At 38.0% G+C, this 22,744-nt stretch overlaps 1 protein-coding gene across 9 annotated transcripts in view; it reads left to right on the top strand.

Moving 5' to 3' along the window:
• GPCPD1 (glycerophosphocholine phosphodiesterase 1) overlaps positions 1–22,744 on the top strand; it is a 42,882-nt gene that overhangs the window by 3,869 nt on the left and 16,269 nt on the right. For 4 of the 9 annotated variants that reach the window (XM_054629354.2, XM_054629355.2, XM_077176016.1 and 1 more), the window contains exons 2-10: positions 4,661–4,746; positions 8,187–8,271; positions 9,193–9,286; positions 9,903–9,965; positions 15,631–15,706; positions 17,502–17,543; positions 18,697–18,820; positions 21,228–21,471; positions 22,508–22,670. In XM_054629354.2, the coding sequence (XP_054485329.2) occupies positions 4,698–4,746; positions 8,187–8,271; positions 9,193–9,286; positions 9,903–9,965; positions 15,631–15,706; positions 17,502–17,543; positions 18,697–18,820; positions 21,228–21,471; positions 22,508–22,670 (940 nt within the window). In that variant the 5' untranslated portion in view covers positions 4,661–4,697. The remainder of the gene's footprint in view (positions 1–4,660; positions 4,747–8,186; positions 8,272–9,192; positions 9,287–9,902; positions 9,966–15,630; positions 15,707–17,501; positions 17,544–18,696; positions 18,821–21,227; positions 21,472–22,507; positions 22,671–22,744) is intronic. The other 5 variants (XM_077176012.1, XM_077176014.1, XM_077176017.1 and 2 more) reach the window with 3 other exon arrangements.

The raw sequence follows: 22,744 nt of genomic DNA on the forward strand, positions 1-22,744 counted from the left end.
GGGAAAATTAACTCCCTCTCAGCCAGACCCAGTACAATGGGCTTCATTTTTCTGCAGCTAAATAAGCAAATTCGGTAATAGAGCAGGCAGAAGTAATCTGACACTAAATATCAGATGTTTGAAAGTACTAAAATGCATTCCGGGAATTTCGTGGCACCTGTGTACTTAGTTGTCTTATTACCTTTGAAAAATCCCATTAAGTATCTATGAAATTTATTAGCTTAAAAAAAACCCCACCCATTGAAATGATACTTTGTGAGCTGAATTTTTTCATCTCATTGGAAAAATCTGTGCTGCATATTATCCTGTCAGTTTAAATATAAAGCTACCCAAGAGAATTTTGGGTTGATACCTTTCCATCAGAATTTTTTACTTTTATTTTACTGGATAGAGATTGGTGGCTTTTTGTGGGGAGAGAAGGGGAGAAATGGTGACACTTTGGTGTGAGTCTGATACTTTTTTGCTTTCTTACCAGCGTGTTGCCAAAGTCTGATTATCCATAATGGATATGCTAAGTGTAACCAGCCATTCTGCAGCCCTTACAGTCAACTTAGAGTTGATAAAAATCAGCTTTTCATTCAGGTCTGTCAAGGTAGTTGCTTGAAGTGTTCCCTGCCTAATTTTGAAAGCCCTCTGTCCAAAGGGGGGCTGCAACAAAGTTCAAGGCCTTCAGGCTTGTAAGTCTCCACAGTTTAAAAAAGAATCCCATTGACTTCAAGCCTGCCCTTGGACCACTAGAATCAAAGCCTCAAAACCTGTTCAAGTTGCTATTAAAAATATTGGTTGTAATGAGTAGAGAGCAGGTAACCTGCCTGCATGGCTGCTGTGAATTTTTATGACTCTGGAATTTGTTCAGTGTTTGTCAGATAGGCTTATATTCTATGATTGCCCCAGATTACCTGTGTGTATTTAGCTCATCCTGAAAAAACATATAAGACATGGTACAGCAAGTAGCCAGCACCTCTTAAATCATTTTGGAAAGGTTAGGGAAGTTAAGGGTGAGGCAGAATAATCCACTAAAGCTGAAGGTTTGTGAAGGGTTTTAATATATCACCAGACCTGTAAGCTAGAAGGTTCAAATGAACTTCAAGATTTGAATTAATAAATCAAGTCCCTGTCCTGGTATATTTCTAACTACAACCAAAAAATATTTTGGTCTTTCCCATCCAGGATCACATTTATTAGCTCATTTTAGAGGAAATCTATAATACTTTGTGACACTTTAACAGTTGATTGTATTATGTCATCTTTTCTTTCTTACCTGCATTTTCTAAAGTTCTCTTTTAGAATCAGGGAGAAGAGAGTTTGGATTTCCTATTCTTTTCTTCCTATTAATGTTTCATGTTGGGGTTTTTTGTTGGCTTTTTTGTTTGTTTTTTTTAGTGAAGTGCTGATAAGTCTCTTCCTGTGTGATTTGTCTTTCCCATGAGGAGAACTGAGATTCAGGTGTTCACTGCTTTCTCGCATGTGGTTGTAGTCTATAAATGCTGACCAAAGGAAGAGGAGCAATTGTTTGCACCCAGGTTAGCATCTGAATGCCTGTAGCTGCAGCAGATGTGAATTCAGCTTTATTACTTTTGGACTCAGAGGTTGTTTAAAAAGGGTTGTTGCACAAGGATTTCTAGTTTATAAATCAACTCAATTGATTTTATTAATATTTGCGGATTAGGAAATACTTATCATTTTTAATGTAGCTCTTCTAATTTGCTTCAGTTCCCCTAAGCAGTTATGATGTGACTCCTCTGAGCTGAAAATTATATGCATTCACTTAAAAGTCCATCATGACAGGAGTGGGGAGCAAAAGAGGATTTTGTTAATTCTTGCCAGCTTCTTTGGTTCAGCAGTGCTGAAAATCTGAAGGAAGGAATATCCTGTTTCAAAGATGCCTGACACTTAGAGGTCAAAGGATTTGATTGTTAAAGCTTTTCATTCCCCTTTGGGAATTAAATTATCATCTCTTTTCAGGAACCATCAGTAACTAGACAGTTCAACTTAGCTTGTTTGGTTTTTTCCCTCTCCCCACAGTAAAATGCTTTTGTATCGTGTCTTGAAAACACAGACTGCTTTTGTAAGTGCATTATAATATACCACAGAGGTTTGATTCCTTAACAAAAAGCAGACGTAATTTTTCCTTGCTGTGTGTTTGCATTCAGTGCTCTGCTAGAAAAGATGTTTTTTTCAGAATGAGAGATGGTACTTTGACCCTAAATATAAGAGCAATACCTGTACCTGCAGTTCTGCTAGAAAAAAACCACATGCTCTTGCTTGGTGAAGTGGAATTTTTCTTTTCTTCATATACATCCCTTGGGTAGGCTGAGTAGGTTTTTGAGATAAAATGCATTTTGGGTAGAATTTTGGCAATTTTACAAAGTCAGTTTATCAAAACCTCCTTACAACTGGATACTCCTATATAGAAAAGTAAAATTATTTTACTAGGCAGTTTAGAAAAACCCACACCTGTCTGGAAAGTAGGTACATAGAATTTTTGCAAGATTGGCTAAAAGCTTTATAGACTTAGGAGGATTTTGAATGATTCTCTAGGAACAGTTGTGTAGTTAGTTAATTTGCAGTAGGATACATGCTGGGTTTTGTGAAGTTTAAATTTGAGTTGTTGCATTGGCTCTGGAAACAGCTTTTTTGGTGTTGTTTTTTGTTTGTTTGGTGGGTTTTTTGTTTTGTTTTGTGGTTTGGTTTTCTTTTTTTTTTTGCAAGCCAAAAGTGTATTCTTACTTTGGGGAACTGGGTGCACATATCAGCTTTCACTTTCCTGCTTGACTTTTGCAAGAGATTTTTGCCTACTTCATTTCCTCTTTGGCTCCTCTGCCCTTTCAGTTAAAGGCTGTCCAAACAGGCATTTGGGGAGCACAGCCAAGCCCATGACTACTTGGTGTCATCATAAATGCACACTAGTAACTTATATTCTCTGCATTACCCTGAGATTTTTTTTGTCACCTTAGACCAGTTTTGAGAGTCCAGTCTTAGCTTCAGCACTGAAACGTGCTGTGCTTCTTTGTCTATAAATAAGTGCTAAAAACAAGTGCTAGAATGTGTCACTGAACATACACAGGTGAGAAAGTTCCTAAAGGGCATGCCCTTCATGGAATTCCTGATTATCAGCTGTGCTTATTTCTAGCTTCAGGAGTCTGGGATTTTATCATTTGCAGAATGATAAAATTTGTGAAAGGCGAATGCAGAATTGGAATATGTGAGCAGAAACCTTTATGTGTCTACTTTTTTTTTGCTCTCATTTCACTACTGAAAAGTCATCTTCCTTGACATGGAGAGGGAAAATAAGGGAGGAGAAAAAGGAATGTGAAGTAAAGGCAGCTGTAGTTACAATAGGAATAGAGGAGGAGAGTTGGAATTGAAAGGAGGAGGAGGAGAAAATCCAGAAGAAACAGTTCTGGAGGTTCAATACCTGCAGTAACATTTTAAATGCCCACAAAGAATGAGGTTTGATGATGAGCTTCTTTCTCTTCTCCTATTTGGTATCTGTCTTTTGCTTTCAAGGCATATTTAGCTGTCCTATGCCCTTTGAAGGCAGGGGGTTCCCCTTCTAGTAGTAGAGCTAATGAAAGGCAAATTTTTCTTCAGTGTTGTTAGTTCTTTCTGATGTTGTTATTAAAAGATTGCTGACCAAGACTGTACTGAAATAAAGTGCTGTTTGTCCTGTTCAGAAATAGCAATAGCAACAATCTACTTCCTTGGTTAAAAAAAAAACCCCAACCAAACAAAACGCACACAGAACAAAAAGCCCCCCACAGCAATGTAGAGAACTGGATTAATTGAAACCATTGCAAACTTCATTCTGCACATAATTAGTACAATTATTTTGTAGTCCATGTCCAGATGGATATACTTGGGTGATGGGAGTCTAGCAACATCCATATGTGGACTTTAGTATGACTGCTGCTGTTGTAAATAATACAAAAGGATGTGATATATCAATAGTGTTTCTGCTCTAATGGTGAAAATGGGCTTCTGCCAGTTTTTCAGTCAAGGTGTTGTGCATTGGAGGAGAAAATTGAGGCAGAGTCTGTCTTCCTGCTGCTGTCCTGGCTAAAGGCAGTCTCTTCCTGCTGGGCTGCTTTGAAGGCTGCTTGGTGCTTCCAGGTGCTCCTGGTGCTTCCTCTGAAGGCCTGGAAGTGGGGGAGCAGAGTCTACAGGGATGGACAAGGGACAGCAGAGAGCTCTCATCTCTTATGAGTTGTTCCCCTTTTCCTTCAGGGTGGTTGTGCTTCTCTGTGGAAACTTCTTGTGCTTTCTAGAGGATGTTGAAGAATAGCACTGATGAGACAGAAGTTACTCTTTGCCAAGGGTCCTAATTTACATCCCTTAAAACCTTCCAGTGGCCTCCTTGGAAGCAAAATTAGTCAGAGTTTTGAAAAATCTCTGCTGAAGACTGATAAATGCTGCAGGATACTGATACTTGCATATGGTATTTGATTTAGTGGTCTTTTTCTTATGCCAGTGTTGCAGCTGGATGCTGTTTTCTGGGTCTGCAGTTGCTTTTAAAGAGCTTTCTATGTCTGCTGCTCACTCAGGCAGTAATATCACAAGTGGCTTGCTTCCCTCTAAGTGGTGGGATTTCTGTTTCCTCTTACTTAGAGCAGCAACAAATGATTTTTCCTCAAATTAGTTCTCTTTCTTCCCACTATAGGAGATTTCAACGATCCCAAGACAAAAGTTCTGCAGAAATGACCTCTTGTCAAGTCACTTTTGAAGTAAGGGGACCATCAGCACCAGGTACTCAAATCATACTTTCTCCTTTTTGTATGGTGTAGGAGAAAACACAGTAGAGGAGTGTTCAAAGGCTGTCTTGTCTGTTTTCCTCAGAGATAAAAGAACATATTAGATCAAATATCAAGATGATAAATCATTGTAAAATAAATTAAGACATTTCACCAATGAATTTGAAAATGAGAGTTGGGAAATAAATTTTACCTCTTTCTCCAAACAAAAATTTCATAATGTCCTAGGGATTTTGATGCTATCTGAAATGGTTTTGATTGGTTTAAAATCTTCCCTCTTTAGTACCTTTTTATTCAATGGAAACAACCATTTGTATTCTGACCCATGATACTTAGGCCCACATTGATGTGTTTGTTCTGGTTTTTATTCCCTCTGCATCCCTGTTGAAAGTTCTCACAAGATATGACCTTTATCAGAAGTTAGAGACAGAAAGAATATGCAGCTTAGTTCAGTATTCTGTCTATGCCAAGAAAAAAAAAGAAAGTGTAAAGTAACTTTTGTTATCCAAGTGAGGGACACAAGGTATCACATCAGGTACAACATGAAGATCTGGTATTGGTTAATTGTGCATATTTTATTGACCTTCATCTTCAGGAACTTGGAAGGAAGGAGTTGTGTTTATCCACAGCTGGTAACTGAGGTCCACAAAACTGCTCCCAGCCGTCTTCCTTCCCAGCTTCTTCCTTCCCAGCCCCCTCTCTGGTAGGGAGAGAACAGAAGAGGCCTTGATGCTGTGAGCACTGCCCAGAAGTAACTGAAACATCCCTCTGTTATCAGCACTGCTTCCAGGACAAATTCAAAACAGAGCCCCTGCTAGCTGTTGTGAAGAAAATTAACTCTACCCCAGCCAAAACCAGCACTGAAGTTACACCAAAAAAGTCATTGATTGCTGCCTAACAGAAGCAGATGAATGTGGAAGCAGATTGGCAAAATTCCTGTCGAATACCAGATGGCAGAAGTGTCTCCTGTAGTTGTAGGGGAAGCAAATGATAAAACATTGTACAGGTTTTGACATCTGCCCTGTGTTAGACCTCTCCTGTGTTTCTCCCTTGGGATTTGGGAACTGAAAACTGCTACTCAGTGTTGACATAAAGCTCTTAGTGAGGAGTAGAGTTTTCCTATAGCATTCTGGAGAAAATTTTAGAACTTGAGAGTAAATTGACCTTAGCTCAAGACCTGTGTGGCTGTACCATGGAGTATTGCAAGCTGTGCTCTCTTTGTCCTGCTTACACTGTTGCTTCCGCAGCTGTGGTGGCACTGTCACTACCAAAGCTGACTTTGGATGTGTAACTTCTTCCTGTGCTAAGAATATCTGCAGTGAAAAGTAGGATTAGTGAGAACCAGATCCTGCCTCAATGGCTGTTCACAAAGAATTATCTGGAAATACAGCATAAAGACATGACACAAAAGGGTGCTTCTGCTTATGACAACATTGATATTGTTGGGGTTTTTGTTATTATTGTTGGATCAATGAGGGTTTTGCAAGCTTTGGGGCAGAAGGCTTAGATTAACCTTCTTTGCAGTAGCTAAAGGAGCTCTGCCAGGAGCAGCCTTGAATTCCATGACAAGGAGAGGGGAGAAGCTGAGGAGTCCTGAGCTTGAAATGCAAACCCAGTCCAAACTCCACTGAGTTCAGAATTGCCTATGGGGAGGCAGATTGCCCAGCATTTCACTTTAGCTTTACTGGGATAGTTAAGGCAGTGTTTTATAAATCCTAATCTGGCCTCAGTGCAGTTGTTGAAGGGAGTTTAGGGTGGCTGCACATCCTATTCAAGCATTGCCTTTTGTGTGTGGTGCCTTACTGGGTGTGCACGTTTGTTTAAATAGGAGCCCAGAGAACTATTCCAGCTGGCACCTCTTCAGAGGAATATAATTAGATGGCACTTCAAGGTTGGCTGTTGTGTACATGAAGGTGTATTAAGTACTGCTGTTTTAAAGGGATGTTAAAAGAATTTTAGCTTCTTTTCAATATCTTTACTCAGAAACTCTACCTGTGTGGTGTTCAGGTGGTCTTCCCTCCCCACTTTAGCTCTTCCCTGCAAAAACAAATCATCATGTGCCTCAGGATAGGGTGGGAAAGGGAAAGCTGACATAGGCGATAGCATAATAAATATAATATAGATTTTTGTCTGCTTACAGTGTGCTTACAGTGAGCATCCAGAAAGCTCAGGCTTCTTTTTTTTTAATTAATTGCAGCAAAAGATTAAAAAAAAAAACCTGCTGAAGTTCAAGGTGTTACGTAAATTTTTTTTCACTAAGCTGCTTTCTGAGAAATGTTGTCTTAGTTTCTGTCTTATGTAGATTTTTTCCAACCCCAGGGTCTGCAGAGTTTTCTTTCATAAGCAGGTCTGTGGTATCCCTTATTAGTTTAACTGGAGAAAAGGGACACAGTTTTAGAGGCAAAAGGGCATCCTCAAAACTGTAACAGTGTATTTGGAAGTGTCAGCTGTCATTTATGGCTTAGGAAGAGGTAATGTACACTTGCTGCATACAGCTGGTCTACTTTGTATCTTGGGATTATTGTGTCCTCCACACTACTCATTTTGAGAACAGGAAATAATTCAGAGATGCTTATCATCCTTTTGTGGTGCATAAATGTAGTTTAAAACTCCATGTTTTCTTATTCTGCAACAGCTTTTTATTATGTTTAAAAATCTTGTTGAAACCCTGTGAGAGCAAAGTATTAATTTGTTCTTTCCATTAGTATTTATCATTGTTGTTCTTACAGTCAGATACATACAGGTTTTATATTTAAAACAAGGGTAAGTTGCAATGGTCACTTGGGATATCCCAAAATTAAATATACTGTTGTGACCTTTTGGGTTCTGTATGCATTATCTTAATGTATGCATTAAGATAAGTGTGACAATTTTATGTGAGTTTTTTGTGTAACAATGTTATGTTTTGATACCCAGTAAAAACTGAAAGCATAGCAGCAAAATTAACTTTATTACTTTTGGGAATCAAATTAATTGGGTATGTTGCCTTGGGAATAATGCTAGCAACCTCCTGTTTGTCTGTGCTTTCTAAATTGTTGGTATGAATTTGAGGGAATATGGACATACATTAAAAAATACAGAATATTTAGGGAAATAACCGTGTTATCTTGAGATTAAACATTTTACTGGGAAAATTTGCCTGCTGCATTTGCAGAGATATTTTGAACACTATTCCTCAAGAATGGTTTGGAAGCCAACCCTTTTTAAGGGCTGGGGTTGTCATTAGTCCCTCTCTCAGGTCCTTGGGATGGTGAAGAAAATGCTGTTGTAGTTTTGGGTGGGGTAAGATTCCTTTTTGGATAGGAGGGATTTTAAATGAGTGTTTCTGGGGTATATATTTAAAATACTTGAAAGTTTGACTGTGGCTGTGCTTTCTAATGCCATCTAGCCAGAAGTAATGATGATTGTGGGTATTTTTCTGTTTGGATTTTTTAGGAGAGGTTTTTGCAATATGTGGGAGCTGCAGTGCTTTGGGAAATTGGAATCCCCAGCTTGCAGTGGTCCTCCAGACTCCGGATGAGTAAGTTGGTTTTGATTTTTGGTTTTTTGGGGGGATTTTTTTCTTCTGTTTTGAATTTTTTTTACTTATTCCATTTGAAGTAGCTGGCGTTCTGGAGCAACAAATTTATTCTGTCTTTGAGTTTGTAAACTCCTGAGCTGCATGTACTGTTAGTAGAACTCCAGAATTTCTTGGGTTGCCCCTGAGCACTTTGAACGCTTAGGAATATGTTTAAGAAAATAGGAAACTTGGGTGTGCTTTATATAAACTATACAGATGATGCTTCTGCTATTGTGGTAGGCATTTCAGTAGTTTAGCTTTAGATACTTGGAGTATGAAACTGCTTTAGGGCAATTCTCAGTCCCATGGCTGTGCAGCAAGTTATAGAAGGTGTATAGGATAAAAAGAAAGGAAAGACTATAAAAAAGTTATTGTGCTAGAAAGTGATAGGGAAGAGATTATTTAAACTGAGAGTTGCATTGAAATTCTTAAGGGGGAGGGGATGTATGAGTGTACATAAAAAAAGCTTAAATGCAGTGGAAAAATTCAGTATTTTCTTAAAATGGTGCCAGCTTATGGCAGCTCTGTGGTGAAGGAAAATAAGGTTTGCAGGCTGTGTCTGTAATTCTGTCAGTGACTGGCTGTGTGATCTTGGATGAGTCTCTGAATCACTTCACCATGTTTTCCCCATCTGTTCAATGGGGATGAGAATTCTTGCTCTCTTGGAGCACTTCAGATCTGTCAATCAAAAAGTTTAGTTTCAGTTCTAAGTACATCTCGTGTTCTGTGCATGTTTAGCTAAGGTACTTTTTAATAACTTTCCTTGCAACAATACACTAGACTTTATTTTAGAATATAACTTAGACATGTGTCTGAGGTGGCTGTTAGGCTGTATTTTGAAACTTATTTTTTTGGTTGGCTGTTTTCTTTTTTTCTTCACAGTACATATGAGAAAAGATGGAAAACTATTGTAGAGCTTCCTAGAGGAATTCCTGTTCAGTATCGGTATTTTAAAGGATACTTTCTAGAACCTAAGGTATGTACAACCTTGTCTACTTTAAGTTCGCTCATTCTTAGGAAAAATTCCCATACTTGAAATAAAAAAAGGATTTCCTGAGTTAAACATGAGATTTTTTTTAGAAATAAGTCTTGAATTGCTACATGTGAAACACTAAAACATTTGTGGAAATACTCACAGTTCACTTCTGGAAATATGTGACCATATGCTCTTAGCTGTAATTATATTCTTTCTTTTATCAGTGGTAGTGTTCTAAAAATTTCAGTGGTAAGAAATCCCTGACATTATTATAAAGCTTAAATAATATGGTGAAGTTCTTATAGTTAGAATATAGTTGCATATGGACTTCAGCAGGGCATGGATCTCAAGTGATCCATGGAAGAAATGTGATAGTATGTGATATCTATCCTGTATGGTAGGATGGAAGCAAGTGATAGTTGGAGAAAAATGGTCAATGTAGGAGGTGCATTAAAATTTTAAAAGTTTTTAATATCACTGCAGATTTGTTTTTTGTGAAGCATGAGAAGTATTAACCAGACTTCATGCTGTATAATTAACATAAGTTAATCTCTTGAAGTGAAAAGCTGAAACAAGGGATGAGGCATCCCATTGTTTTCTGTATGTTTGTATATAGGTATTTGCACGACTTGGAGGGGAAAAAAAGAGCCAAGAGACAGAGACAGATGTGTTTTTACAGGTATTGATGTCAAAGTTGCATATGACTTAAAGTTTCATAAATTAGAGTTTAATGTATGTGGCAGTGTACTGGTTTGTAAACATTGCACTAGGGCAGGGGGAAGTTCTTCAGATGAGAAGAGGTTGCATCCAGGAAAAAGCTGGGCTAAGTTGGGAAAATAAGCAGCTACTCTTGAACTGTTTTTCATAATAACAAGTAATAACCTTAAGAAATTTAATGCTGCCTTTGCTGTCTTTCTTATTCTATTAATATCCTGTAGCTATTCACCCTGGGCTTTAGTTCCTCATTGAAACTGGGATTATGAAGGCTGTAGCTAAATGTGCAAAGGAGTTACAGAACCATCTCATCAATACCTTTTAAAAATTTCAAATTACTGTCAAGAGCATGTAAGTTTTTGTCAGCCTTTTTTAACTAAAAAAATCACATTTGATGGAGGTATCATTTCAGTGAAGGGTACTAATTTCAAATGAAACACAGTTCTGGTTTTTTCATTAGAGCATGTGAAATAGTCTAGTCAGAAACTGGTATTTAAATTGGTACTTTGAGGCAAAAGAAGGGAAGGCCAGTAATAGATTTCTTTTGCTGAGGTCAAACTGAGGCCAAAAGTAGATTAATTCTTACAGCTCAGCAGCTCTGATGGGACTCTTACTGTTTTGTTTTTTTTTTTTTTTTGCAAATGTCCAGAAGTTTAAATGTAACACACTCAAAAAGCAGAATTAGTGAGCAGAGCCTGAGCTGTGGTTGATAGACAATACAATTTCTGTTTTACCATTTGCAAAAGTTTATCCTCTGTATTGGTGAGTGTGTTTCTTTGAGTAGGTGCTCTGTATCTGCACCTTTATGCACCGTGTGATGCAGGGTCTGCCAAGGTAAGTATGAATTTAATGCAATACCAGCATAAAGAGCAGGAGAAAAGGAAACCACCCTACAAAACAAAGTATGTGAATTCCTGGGGTGCAGGGTTGTCACCTTAGTGGTGTCTCACTTGTGACTGTTAAATGCACAGGACTTTAGTTCTTATAAAATAAAGTCTTTTGAAGGAAAGAAATCCAGGTACAATGTAGTTTTCTTCCTCTTTTTGTAAACCTCTTGCAGAACAATGAAAAAGTAACAGGAATATCATGTACAGTATAGTGCAAGTGAGACAGTACATGGAGAAGTTTAGCATTAAGGAAATGCTGATAAGGAAAATATACTTTTAAGTTAAATTATTCTGCCGGTTTTTATTTCAGAATTTTTTTCATTAGGCATTGCATGTGATTAATCTCCTAAATTTGACAAGCTGGCAATATGTGATCTCTGACACTTAATTTTTTTATATCAGTTTTATGTGTAGTAAAACAACAGTGTAATCTTAACTATTTGCTCAAGTCTGAGTATATGAATTTGACATCACATAATTAGTAAATCATGCTGAGGACAGATCCACTTGAAATTAACAACTTCTACAGCAACTCCAACTGTGAAGATGCTTGAGTTGGACATGGTGGCAGAGATGGGGCTGATACATGTTTACACAGAGAAATGGTAGTTCCTAGATTACCCACAGTAGTGCTACAGGCTAGATGTGAAAATAGAATAATTGACATTTTATTTAAAAAAAAAGAAAAAATAGTCATGTCTTTTTCTCTCCTTACTTTAAGATCATAATTTGATCTTAATTTTTTTTTTACTTGAAGGAAAGTGTGATGTAATGGAAAGTCTTGTTTGTAGTGAAGCATATTGCTATTAACATCGTTACAATTATGTAAATAGAGCAGTGTTTTTTAAAATACTCAATATGTTGAAATTCATAGAATTTTTGCATGAATACAAATACATATCCAAAGAACATTTTCCCATAAAATTATTGTCAGGTCTTGGCTTCTGCATATCAAGAGATTTTACTGTGTTGCAAGCATTTTGAACTTAAGCATTTAAAAAGAAAAATAAATACACAAACTTGGATGAAAAGAGACAGTAACTTAAACTATTTTGGTCAAGGTTGTTCTTTTGTTGAACATAGTCTGGGACCAGTGAGCTCCCTGTGAGGATCTTCCTGGGTTTTATTCTACGCTCCCTTTCTGTTTGTGGCAGTGGGTTGTGAGGGGGTTTGTGTGAGGCACACCAAAACTCCCTTGGCTGGAATTGGTCTACTGTGTATCTTAAGTTTTAGAAGAATAATTTTACATGCATTGTTTGCATGATGTATATTTGAAAACCTTGGTAAGGAGCACACCTTAATCTGTTCAGCTGTGTTCTGTATTTGCTTTTAAAACTCTAAATACAGCATGCAAGTTCAGGGTTACTTCTTTCAAGGCAAGTGTGAAATAACTAAGCTGTCTGTGCATGTAGCAGGACTTTAAAAACTGTATCGGAGGACATTTTTCACACTTTCTGCTTCATTACAGAGGTTTCAAATGAGAGTTAGATTTACTTTCTTAAAGTGCAATTAAATAAATACATTTAGCACCTGGACTGTAGTAATATAGATGAAACTTAGACCTACACTCAGTAATTAATGCCTTAGAAAAGCTTTTTGTAGATTAAGAACCCATGGTTGTCATGATAGTAACAAAGACATTATTGTCTGCTGAGATAGCAGATTGTGTGTGAAACTGTTACTGGAAATACCAGAGCTGTAAAATCTCTACTGAGCTCAGCATTTCCTGCCAGGTGACTTTTATCTGCTGCTGCCTTCCAAGTTGGATGCAGTGGCTGAATGGCTTTAATTATTCAGTTTAGTGCTTAATTATTGTCTTCTACATAGTACAGAAATCCAGAGAGATCTTGGTCAGAAATGCAGCTTTACCAATTAAGTCTAATTTAGCTGTTTCATATTATTGAAGTAGATTATTATTCTTGAAACATAGTTTTAATTAGTGAAGTGCACTTGGATAAATGTGTTTGTGTGGCGTTTTGAAGATTTGGTTTGGGTCGTACCCCCCTTCTCTAATGCCTACTCTATTGTATTGTCTTAAAGCAGGAACCTTGGAACTGATATCCTAAATTACCATTTAAACATCCACAGAAGTGTTTTCATTATTTAATTGTACTGAGTACCCAGGCACTTCATGCAAATGGTGCATCTGCTGTGAACCTCAGAACCATTATGCTAGATAGGCATTTTCCCTTCATTTCAAAAGTGTCTAATGACTGCTGGGGAGGGAGGCCCCAGCTTCTCATAATGGAAGAAGACTTGATTTTTAAAGAAAGTTCTTGAATGTTCTTTGAAAACTTAAAAATTGAATCAGATGTTCAGCTAATCAAGATCAAGCAACATAATATTCGTGTTGGCTTTTATAAAAAATAACAGTGTCTGTATTAGTAGAAAAAAGATCCACAGTGCCACTTATCTCAGTGTACTGCCCATGAGATGTTTGATGTGACATTTGGATGGATGCCCTTTTAAGATTGTCCTCTAGAGATTCTCCTTTTAGGCAACGTTACCGTACTGTTAATATTGATGACGCCTCATTTACTTCTGCTGCTCAGCTGGCTGCTTTTCAGATGTGGTCAGTATGTGCCACAGAAATGACATTACTGTTTTGACCTCATTGTAACAATGGCTTCTATTACATGTAATTGAAATGTTTTTTAAATGCCTGTAAACTCAGGGGGTCTGAGTAGGGATTGAGGGGGTCTTAGTGATATCTCTGCCTGTTCTCTAATCAATTGCCCTTTTTTTCCAGGTAGCTTTGCTTGGCTCTTCTTAGTATGGAAAGTGTTGAGGGTTCCTGGGATTAAATGCACAATCAGTTCATTGTATTACTTTCAGGAGAGGAAATTGTGCTGAATGTATCTGGCATGGTGTCCTTATTGTTGGGATAATGTTATTCAAATTCATTCATCATTTTAGAACCTAACTTTAGAATGGACAGTTACAGTAGTGTAAGAAATAAATTGACATTTTCATACAATACATTGGGGGTTTTACAAGGAAAAACCTTTGCTTACCTTCTGAAGGAAACAGCTTAGTCCATGTTAGGAAGATTTGCATTGCCCAGGTTCACAAACTAAACCTGTACACATGTTCATGGGAGCTGCTGTTGGAGATCTTGCATGCCTGCATGGTGGGAGTAAATGGCAGCCTCCCTGCTGACAAACATGGTTTGCAGCTTTAGGAACTGTAATTGACAGGCAAATGTCACTGTGCTGTGAAAGAAGGGCAAAGAAACTTCTCATTATTTACTTTTCTAGAAACCCTAAGTGTGGTCACTGTGGCAGCAGTGAGAAGTTGGGAGCTAAAACTGCCCCATAACAGGAATAAACTGGAAGCAGTAATATAATTGTATTTATATTTTACATGCATTCTGTCTTTAAAACATAACTAAGCATATGTGGTTTATTCTGACATGACATTTAAGTGTGGATGCCTCTGAACTCATTAGGAACATTGCTTTAACTGAGACTCAAAGAGCAAAGCCATCTTACTGAGCTCTTGTTAAATGTTTGGTGTTTGCTTGCTGTTAGCTCACCCAAAGGCTTGGGAGATTAAATGTGCTCAGTGTATGTCAAGAAATCCCATCTGCATGTGAAGAATTTGTTGGGTGAGGTGTAATGGAACAAAGCATTTTGGTGCTGTGTAATTACACTGCTGAGGCTGAAGCTTGTCTGGATGTCCCTGTGGGTCTGAAATCTGTTTAAACAAGAACCTGAACTACTGGGCTGAGCTGGCGTGGAAGTTTCCATGTCTTTGGCAATAGTAGCAAATTTTTTTGGAAATAAGAGTTACTTAGGCTCCAAAACATCAAAACGACAAATTGCAGCTATTTGACAGTGGTTTTTGCATCTGGTAGTAACAACTGTGCCATGCTAGGGGAACCTTCTCAGGGTGACTGAACTGGTAATCAGGCATGTTCTCTCTGTTGTTCAGTTGTGGTTACCTACAAGCTTTTACCTAGAAAGCTATTTCAAAGTTAAATTGTTCTGAAAGAAGATTTTGTGTTACTGTTCTGGTTATCTGAGTCTTGGCTGTGTTTGTCAACAAATGTATTCTTTTGGTGGACAATATTTTCTTTTTAATGAAAGTATCTATTTTATCCTGCTCCAGCTGGAATAGCTTGCAGGGTCTTAATTGCTGGCTGATTGGATCAATTATTTATGTTTTAATTAGATGATAAATAACTTGCTTTCCAGTACCACAACTAAAATAACTGTGTTTTGTAGTCTTTGAATTCAGCTAGGCAAATTTTGAAGGAGAACTCACCCCTGCAACTGCAGTGTGCATGAGTAGGTGCTGAGTGCTGTTTGGAATTAGAGATGTCGGGTATGTTTTTCATAAACTGTTGCTGTAGCTTGAGAACAAAGTGAGCACTCTAATGAATTTAGAGATTTTTTTTTGGTATAAGAAGAAAATAAAGTAGTCCAGCAGAGCCTCTGTTAGCAGTAAAGTTAATGACTCCATGTAACTTCTCTGCCATGTCAGACTGTTAAAAATTTTGTCATATGTATTCACAACACATCAAACAGAGTCATCAGCAGTTGCAGGGGTAAGAAGCCTCATCTGTTTTCTTTCTTTCTTCAGTCTTTTTCTCTCTCTGTTCCTCTCCCTTTCTTCTTCTCCTTCTTCTTTTACTTCCTTAAATCTCTAAGTTTAGTTCACAACCATCCCAAACAACTTCATGGGTACAAAGTCAGATCTAACAAAAGAAATTATTGCAGACATTTAACTTTTAAATTACAGACTATCGATGGTCCCTGCGAAGTCATAGTTCACACGTGGGAGACTCATCTACAACCACGATCAATTACCCCTTTAGGTATGGGCATCAACTGCATCTGTTTGAGGCATATGCATAAGATTGCTGATATGCTGCACACTGGTTTAGAGGGATTGATAGCTATAGTTTTAAAATACTTAAATTTATTAATGTGTGGGAGGTATAGACTTTTTCTTTGCACAACATGGGCCTTACTCTCAAAATATATATGTATATATACGTAAGTGGCTTCAAAATGGAAGTGGATGGGAAATTATTTGCTGTCATCCTTAAGATTATGTGGGTTGGTTTTTTACTAATTTGAAATTTTAATAATTTTCTCTAAGCTTAATTCTTTGAGACTAAGGATCCATATGATCTTTTTTAAAGAAAATGAGGGGAGGGTGTGAAGTCACTGCTGTTTTTTATTTAAGTACTATTTAATTAGTAAAATTTTAAACAAAAATGTTTAATTAGGCTTCTATAAGTAAATGGATTAATGAAAATAGAAACATGAATGTACTTATTTACCCGTCAATTTAGCAGAAATGTATTTTGCTGAAACAAAGGGTGGCATGCAGACTTGCATATGAGTTACTAATGCTTTTCTGAACAGGGAAAAATTTGGGTTTTAAGAGTGACTGAAATAACCTTTGAATGTAGCTTGTAGTTTAGATCTCTTATGCTGCTATGGCATGTTTTATGCACTGTCTTTCCTAGCACATAAAAATACTATTTTCTCCACACTTAGAAGCTTACATTTGTTAAGAAACTTTCTAATTATTTGAAAAAATGTCTTTTAGAAAGAAGGTGGTATCAAAGAATCTGTTAGTCATTAATAGTACCATGATCATGTTCCATTCTCCCTTTGCCTTTTTTTTTTAATTTCAGTTTAATTAATAGTGTTTCTTTTCCTGTAAGAAGGTTATTTCTGTATTTGTCAGTAACTGATAAGAGAAGCAACCTATCCTCTGCTAGGGCCTAGACTTTAAATTTAGATAACCTCATTCCAAGTTGAGATTATTTTACCCCAGGTAATACTCAAGTCTTCATAAGCAGTTTTTAAGAAAATGCAGCAATTCACAGTATGTTAGCACTGGGTCATTTTGATCCTAAATTGTTGCCTGTGGTTATTAAGAAATTAGGTTAGGACCCAAATGATTCTTAGGGGAAAAAAAAGGGATTAACAACTGTAGAGGCAAAACTATGTGAAGTTTTATGTTTTGAGAAATGGATGGTTTGTTGAGACTATCTGTTCTGTTAATGCTGATGAATTTACTTAGTACCTTAGGATTTCAGTTCTTAAAGCTTTGGAAAGAGTAAGGATAAATGTAAGTGTGAAGTGAGTGTTTTCAGTATTTCATGCTAGGTTGGTTTCTGTCACGTGGGCAGAATAAGCATTTTAATTGTGACTGACTCAATTAAAAAGCTTTAAATGTGCAGCAGGACAACTTTCTTGTATGTTTGCAAGAAAATTTAATGTCTCTGACACTACTTTGACAAGTAAAGCATCTTAGATACTAGTGGGATGTAGTTAGCAGCAAAATACTGCAGCAAGCCAGAAAATAGTGCAACCTTTTTACTCTCAGTTCAGATTACTTGAAGTGAAATGTGGTATTTTGTGTGTTGGTTGTTTTTTTTCATGCAGAAACTGAGAAAAAACATAAATTGAGATCAATCATTATAGAAGGTTGCAAAAAACATGCTGCCTTGTCTGTTTCAGTTTTCCTGCATTTTTTTAGATACACTTTTTAAAAGTGAAGTGGAGAAGTAGGATTAATTTAACTTGGCAATGATTTTTAAATGTGAATACTAATTACTTTTTTCTATTCTTTTCCGTTCCTTTTAATTCTAGAAAATGAAATTACTGTCGATGATGGAGACTTTGGAATCTGTAGTAAGTGAGATATATTAACCTCTATTCCTTACAATTAATTTGATTTAAACAAGGTTAAGTCTTGTAACTGAAAAATGTTTGAGATTATAGGTTTTGAGAAGAATTGCCTATGATAGTTTTCTCTGCTTTTACAGTTATTTTTGTATCCAGCATTTGTGAAATCACACTCAGGCTGTTATCCCTTCTAATGTTAATAAAAGACTGCTAGAAAGATTTGAAGTCTTATCACTCTGATGATGTTAAAGGTTGAAATTTGGGAACTAAAGATCATGAGCATGCATTTTTGAAAGTACAGAATAAGCCTAGCTTTCTCTTAATACCTAGCCTTAGAAAAACTCCTCATGCCTGGAAAAACATAATCACACACTGAATTTACCCACTCTGCCTCTTCAGTCAGAGATGCAGCTGCCAAAGGCTTCTTGTAAGCCCACCCCTCATGTTCTTGTGTGTGCACTAATGTCTCACTTCTGACAGTTCTGACCCACCTCTCACTTAATGTTCAATCCTCTGACACCGAAAGTAACTCCTTATCATACCTCATAAATCTTGTCTTCAAGCTTTTCCATTTCCCCCTCATATCCTCATCAAATGATGGGTTTGGCTTTTTAAGAGCTCTTCAGAACTGTGGGGTTTGCTTCAGCACCTGGTTTGCAGCTTGTGTTTCTGGTCCTCCTGCTTGCAGGCTTTTCTTGTTTTGGTGTTCAGGGTGAGGATTCTTCACAGTTTTCATCAGAACTGTTGCTGTACCCTGTCCTGCAGACTTGTGCTGCTTTACTGGTACTAATTATGGTGGGCTAATGGACACAGCTGTATCTCATCAGAAACAGGGAGCCTCTGATGGCTTATAGCCTTCAGAGTTCCTGTCAGTATTATTCCACGTGCTGAGAGATCCAGGACAAGGGAATGTTGCTCAGTGCTGTCCTGCAGGTAGTTCACACATGATCATTGTTCCTGTTTAATCCCATTAAAATCCTGTTGGCTGGTCTGGGTAGCTCAGAAAGACTGGGGAAAGACTGCACCCAACTTTTTGCATTACTGTAGATCAAGGTTGGTGATCAAGAGGTGGCTGGAAGGTGATGGCAAAAGGAACTGCCTAGATCTCCCTAAAATGAGTTACTAAAATGTCTTCTCCTTTCTGTTTGGCTTTTGATAGATGGTATTGAAACTGTGGATGCTGGGTGGCTGACATGTCAGACAGAAATCAGGCTACGTCTGCATTATTCTGAGAAACCCCCTGTACTGATTTCTAAGAAGAAATTTAAAACATCAAGATTTAGGTAAGAGCCTGCTCATCTCAGTATGCAATTTACCTCATCTTAATTGCCAATACTAGGGATATATATTTTTTTTACATAATTGATGTAGCCTTTAAATTCATTTTGGGTTACTAATAGCCCAATTTCCAAGTGTTAAAGCACAGATACTTACTCCATGATTTTCTTGGTGTTTCTTGCTTTTTGGCTGGAGCTGTAGTGTTCTTAGGTTCTTAAATCAGTTTGGTGCTTTTCTCTGCAGAGGTGCCTCAAAAAGCAGGCATTTTTATAATTCCACAGTTCATTGTCAGAAATGGATATCTTAGCCCTGTTGTTTAGAGGACTGCTCTGTTGCACACAGTGGAGATAAGGATTTGGCTGGGTGGTTGCCCTGGGTTTTGTGGTGCAGCTTGATGTCCTAAGTGAAAACCAGGGATGAGAGGTGTCCCTCAGGGGTTGGTGGTATGGAAAATAGGGCTGAGTGTCCCTTCAGTAGTTTGCTGATGATAGCAGCCTGAGGGGTGCAGTCACACTGGAGGGAAGGGATGCCATCCAGAGGGAGCTTCAAAGGCTTGGCAGCTCAGATCTCACCAAGGCCAAGTGCAAGGTCCTCCACTTGAATTGGAGCAATCCCAAGTGCAGGTTGGGTGCAAAATGGACTGAGAGCACCCTGAGGAGAAGGACTTGGGAGTGTTGGTGATGAGAAGCTCCATGTGATCCAGCACTGCACACTTGCAGCCCAGAAGGCCAAGTGCATTGTGAGCTGCAGCAGCAGCAATGTGGCCAGCCAGTGAGGAGGGGATTCTGTCTCCCTGCTCTGCACTGGTGCCACCCCACCTGGAGAACTGCATCCAGCTCTGGGACCCCCAGGATAAGAAGTACATGGAGCTGTTCAAGTGAGTCCAGAGGAAACCATGGAGGTGCTCAGAGGGCTGGAACACTTCTGCTGTGCACACAGGATTAGAAATTCTGTGTTCTTCAGCCTAGAGAAAAGAAGATGCTGGGGAGACCTTTGCAGCAGTCCCTAAAGAGGGACTTTGGACAAGGGCCTGGAGTGATAGGACAAGGGAGAACTGCTTTAAACTGAAGGAGGACAAGGTTAGATGAGATATGAGGAAGACATTCTTCAGTGTCTGAGTGGTGAGGCACTGGCACAAGTTGTCCAGAGTTGTAGGTGCTGAAACCCAAGAAGTGTTCAAGGCAAAGTTGAATGGAGCTTGGAGGAACCTTGGTCAAGTGGGGGTCCCTGCCTGTGGTAGGGGGGTTAGAACTAAATGATCTTTAAGTTCCCTTCCAAACCAAACCATTCCATGGATCTGTTATACTCGATTTAGTTCTTTTTTTCCAGTTTTGATTTGATTTCCTTCCCACCAATTCCAGATTTGCTGATGAGGGGAAGATTTATTTAATATGATGCTCTTCAGTGAGATTTAATACTTACATGTGTTCTGTACAGCTTTGTCTTTTTTCCTTACATGTTATAGCAGGTAGAGAGAACAATTTCTGAAGCCAGCTTCTTGTCTAAGTTAAATGGTTGAAATAAAACTTGATAGGCTAGATGCAGTCACTAAACGCTCTGTCCTAAAATGTTGGATCTGTCCAGTAGTTTCTGTGACTGTCACTCGCTATGGCAGTGTCATTTTTCAAGTTTCTGGAATACCTGTGTCGTAACTTCTTTTCTTTTTTTTATGAGGATATATTTCAAAGTGGACTTAGTGTAATAGATTTCCATGATTGTAGTTATTTCTTTGAGATATGACATAAGCTTTACTGGTGACTTGGCATCTATAAATGATAATCCTGTATCTCATCTGCTGTGTCTGTGATGCAGGAAGGGATTTGGTTTACTCATGTGTGCTTACTTCACTGACATAACTAATTTTGTCTGGAAGGTTTGCTCTGTATGATAAAGGACTCTGAGTCTTATAGAGAAGCTTATGCTTCTCAGTCCAGGAGTTTTCAGAAATCCATTCAGTTTAAATGCTCATTCAGGATTTTTCAAAGGATTTAATTACTTCAGCCTATATTACTTATGTCTATTACAGTATACTTATCTGCCTTATCAGAGAGACATAGCAGCAGCCACCAATGTTCAAGGCCTGATCTTGATGATGACTGCTATTTTCAGTGCTTTTCATTAGCTTGTTGGCATTATGGGGGTCAGCCTGTACAGGAAGGCTGTCTATTTGGCAGCCCAAATAGTCTGGTGGAGTGGTGCTTCTCAGATCCCTAGTAGAATTCTCATATTTACCCAGGTTCAACTTCTAGCAGTGACTTGAGCAGTGAAATCTGACTAAAATAGGATTTAGACAATGGCTGCAAGCTCTTGCTCGTGTGAGAAGCTTCTGTATACAGTCCTGTTCTAAATCTTTATCATTTGTAAAGGCCCTGCCGTGACTTAACCATTTGTTTCGTGTTTCTGGTTGAGTAGAGTAAAATTGACCCTAGAAGGCCTAGAGAAGGATGATGATGAAGAGGGCCAAGACAAGACATCCCCTACTGTTCCCCAGAAAATGGCAAACACGGTGGAATTCTCCTTGATCAGTAACGAGGACTACAAATGTCGGCACTCTCAGCCGGACTGTGGCTATGCCTTGCAGCCAGACCGATGGATAGAATACACAATACAAACCATGGAGCCTGATAACTTGGAATTGATATTTGATTTTTTTGAGGTATGTCTCTTTAACCCTGAGAAGCAACTCCAGTCTGCCTTTTGGAGCTCAGTTGTTGTGAAGATTTCACTGTTGAAACAGAGCTACTGCCTGATGTTCTTCATCTTTTGGATTTATTTACACAAGTGTGAGACTACTGACTCCCAGCCCATTGTAGAAAGGTTTTTGTGAGCCTTCTTGATGTGGCACAGGAACACAGTTCTGCTTATTTAGAAGTCAATACAAATTAGACTTGAATTTGCAGGTGTGCAGTATTGCATGCTGTTAGGTTGGCTTGATATTAATTCTTTATCAGAATATTAATCCTTTATCAGCTAAGTTATGCTTCTGCTTCAGCCTGTACAATGTGTATATGAACTGGTTATATCACAGCTATTGAATCTAATTTTTTATATTTATAAGCAAAAGACATTTTTCTGAACTAACTCATGCAGATTAAAACTGGATTCTCACTATTGTGCCTGTTATTTTGCACTGTTTTTTCCCCTGAAAGGTCTTAGTATTTGAAGTTCTTTTTAAAAGGAAGCAACTTACACAGAATAAAGTTTTTTAAGCATTCTCTTTTTGGTCTGAAAATGCCTTCAGGATCACTTAGAATCATAATTGTAAAGTTTCTACATAGTTCCTGAACTTGACTATGGTCAAGTGCACATTCTGTATATTAGTTCTTCCCTGCAAATGCATACCAAGTTTTTTAGCATTTTAAGCATAAATATTATTCCAGTTAATTTTTGTCCTAAACAAGGCTTGGGCACTTTAGAAGACAGACTATTCCATGCATGCTATTTTGATGTGAAAAGCTTATGAGATGTAAGGGGTGTCAAAGAAAAATGTGAGTTTTGTAGATTTCTGTTAAAGTTTTCATTTTCCTGATAGTAATTCATAACTCACTGCTACATTAAACAATTTTAGCTGAAATTAGTGTTGTGTGTAACACACAAGAAATCTGTGTTGTGTCAAGCCAGGAGAGTTTGTTTAGAATTCTCACTCACATCTAACAGTAGGGGTTTTGTGTTTTTGTTTGTTTTGTTTTCAGGAAGATTTAGGTGAGAAGGTAGTACAAGATGATGTGCTCCCAGGTCACGTAGGCTCTGCCTGCCTCCTGTCATCCACAATTGCAGAACTTGGAAAGAGTGCTGGAGTTCTTACACTTGCCATTATGAGCAGAAATCCAAGGAAGACAATTGGAAAAGTTAGAGGTACAGTTGATGCCAGCAACAGATACAGATAACTTTCCTCAAAGCCATCTGCTGTTTACTGACATGTGAAGCAT

This window comes from Agelaius phoeniceus, chromosome 3 (genome assembly GCF_051311805.1).
Source record: "Agelaius phoeniceus isolate bAgePho1 chromosome 3, bAgePho1.hap1, whole genome shotgun sequence".
Classification (NCBI taxonomy): domain Eukaryota; kingdom Metazoa; phylum Chordata; class Aves; order Passeriformes; family Icteridae; genus Agelaius; species Agelaius phoeniceus.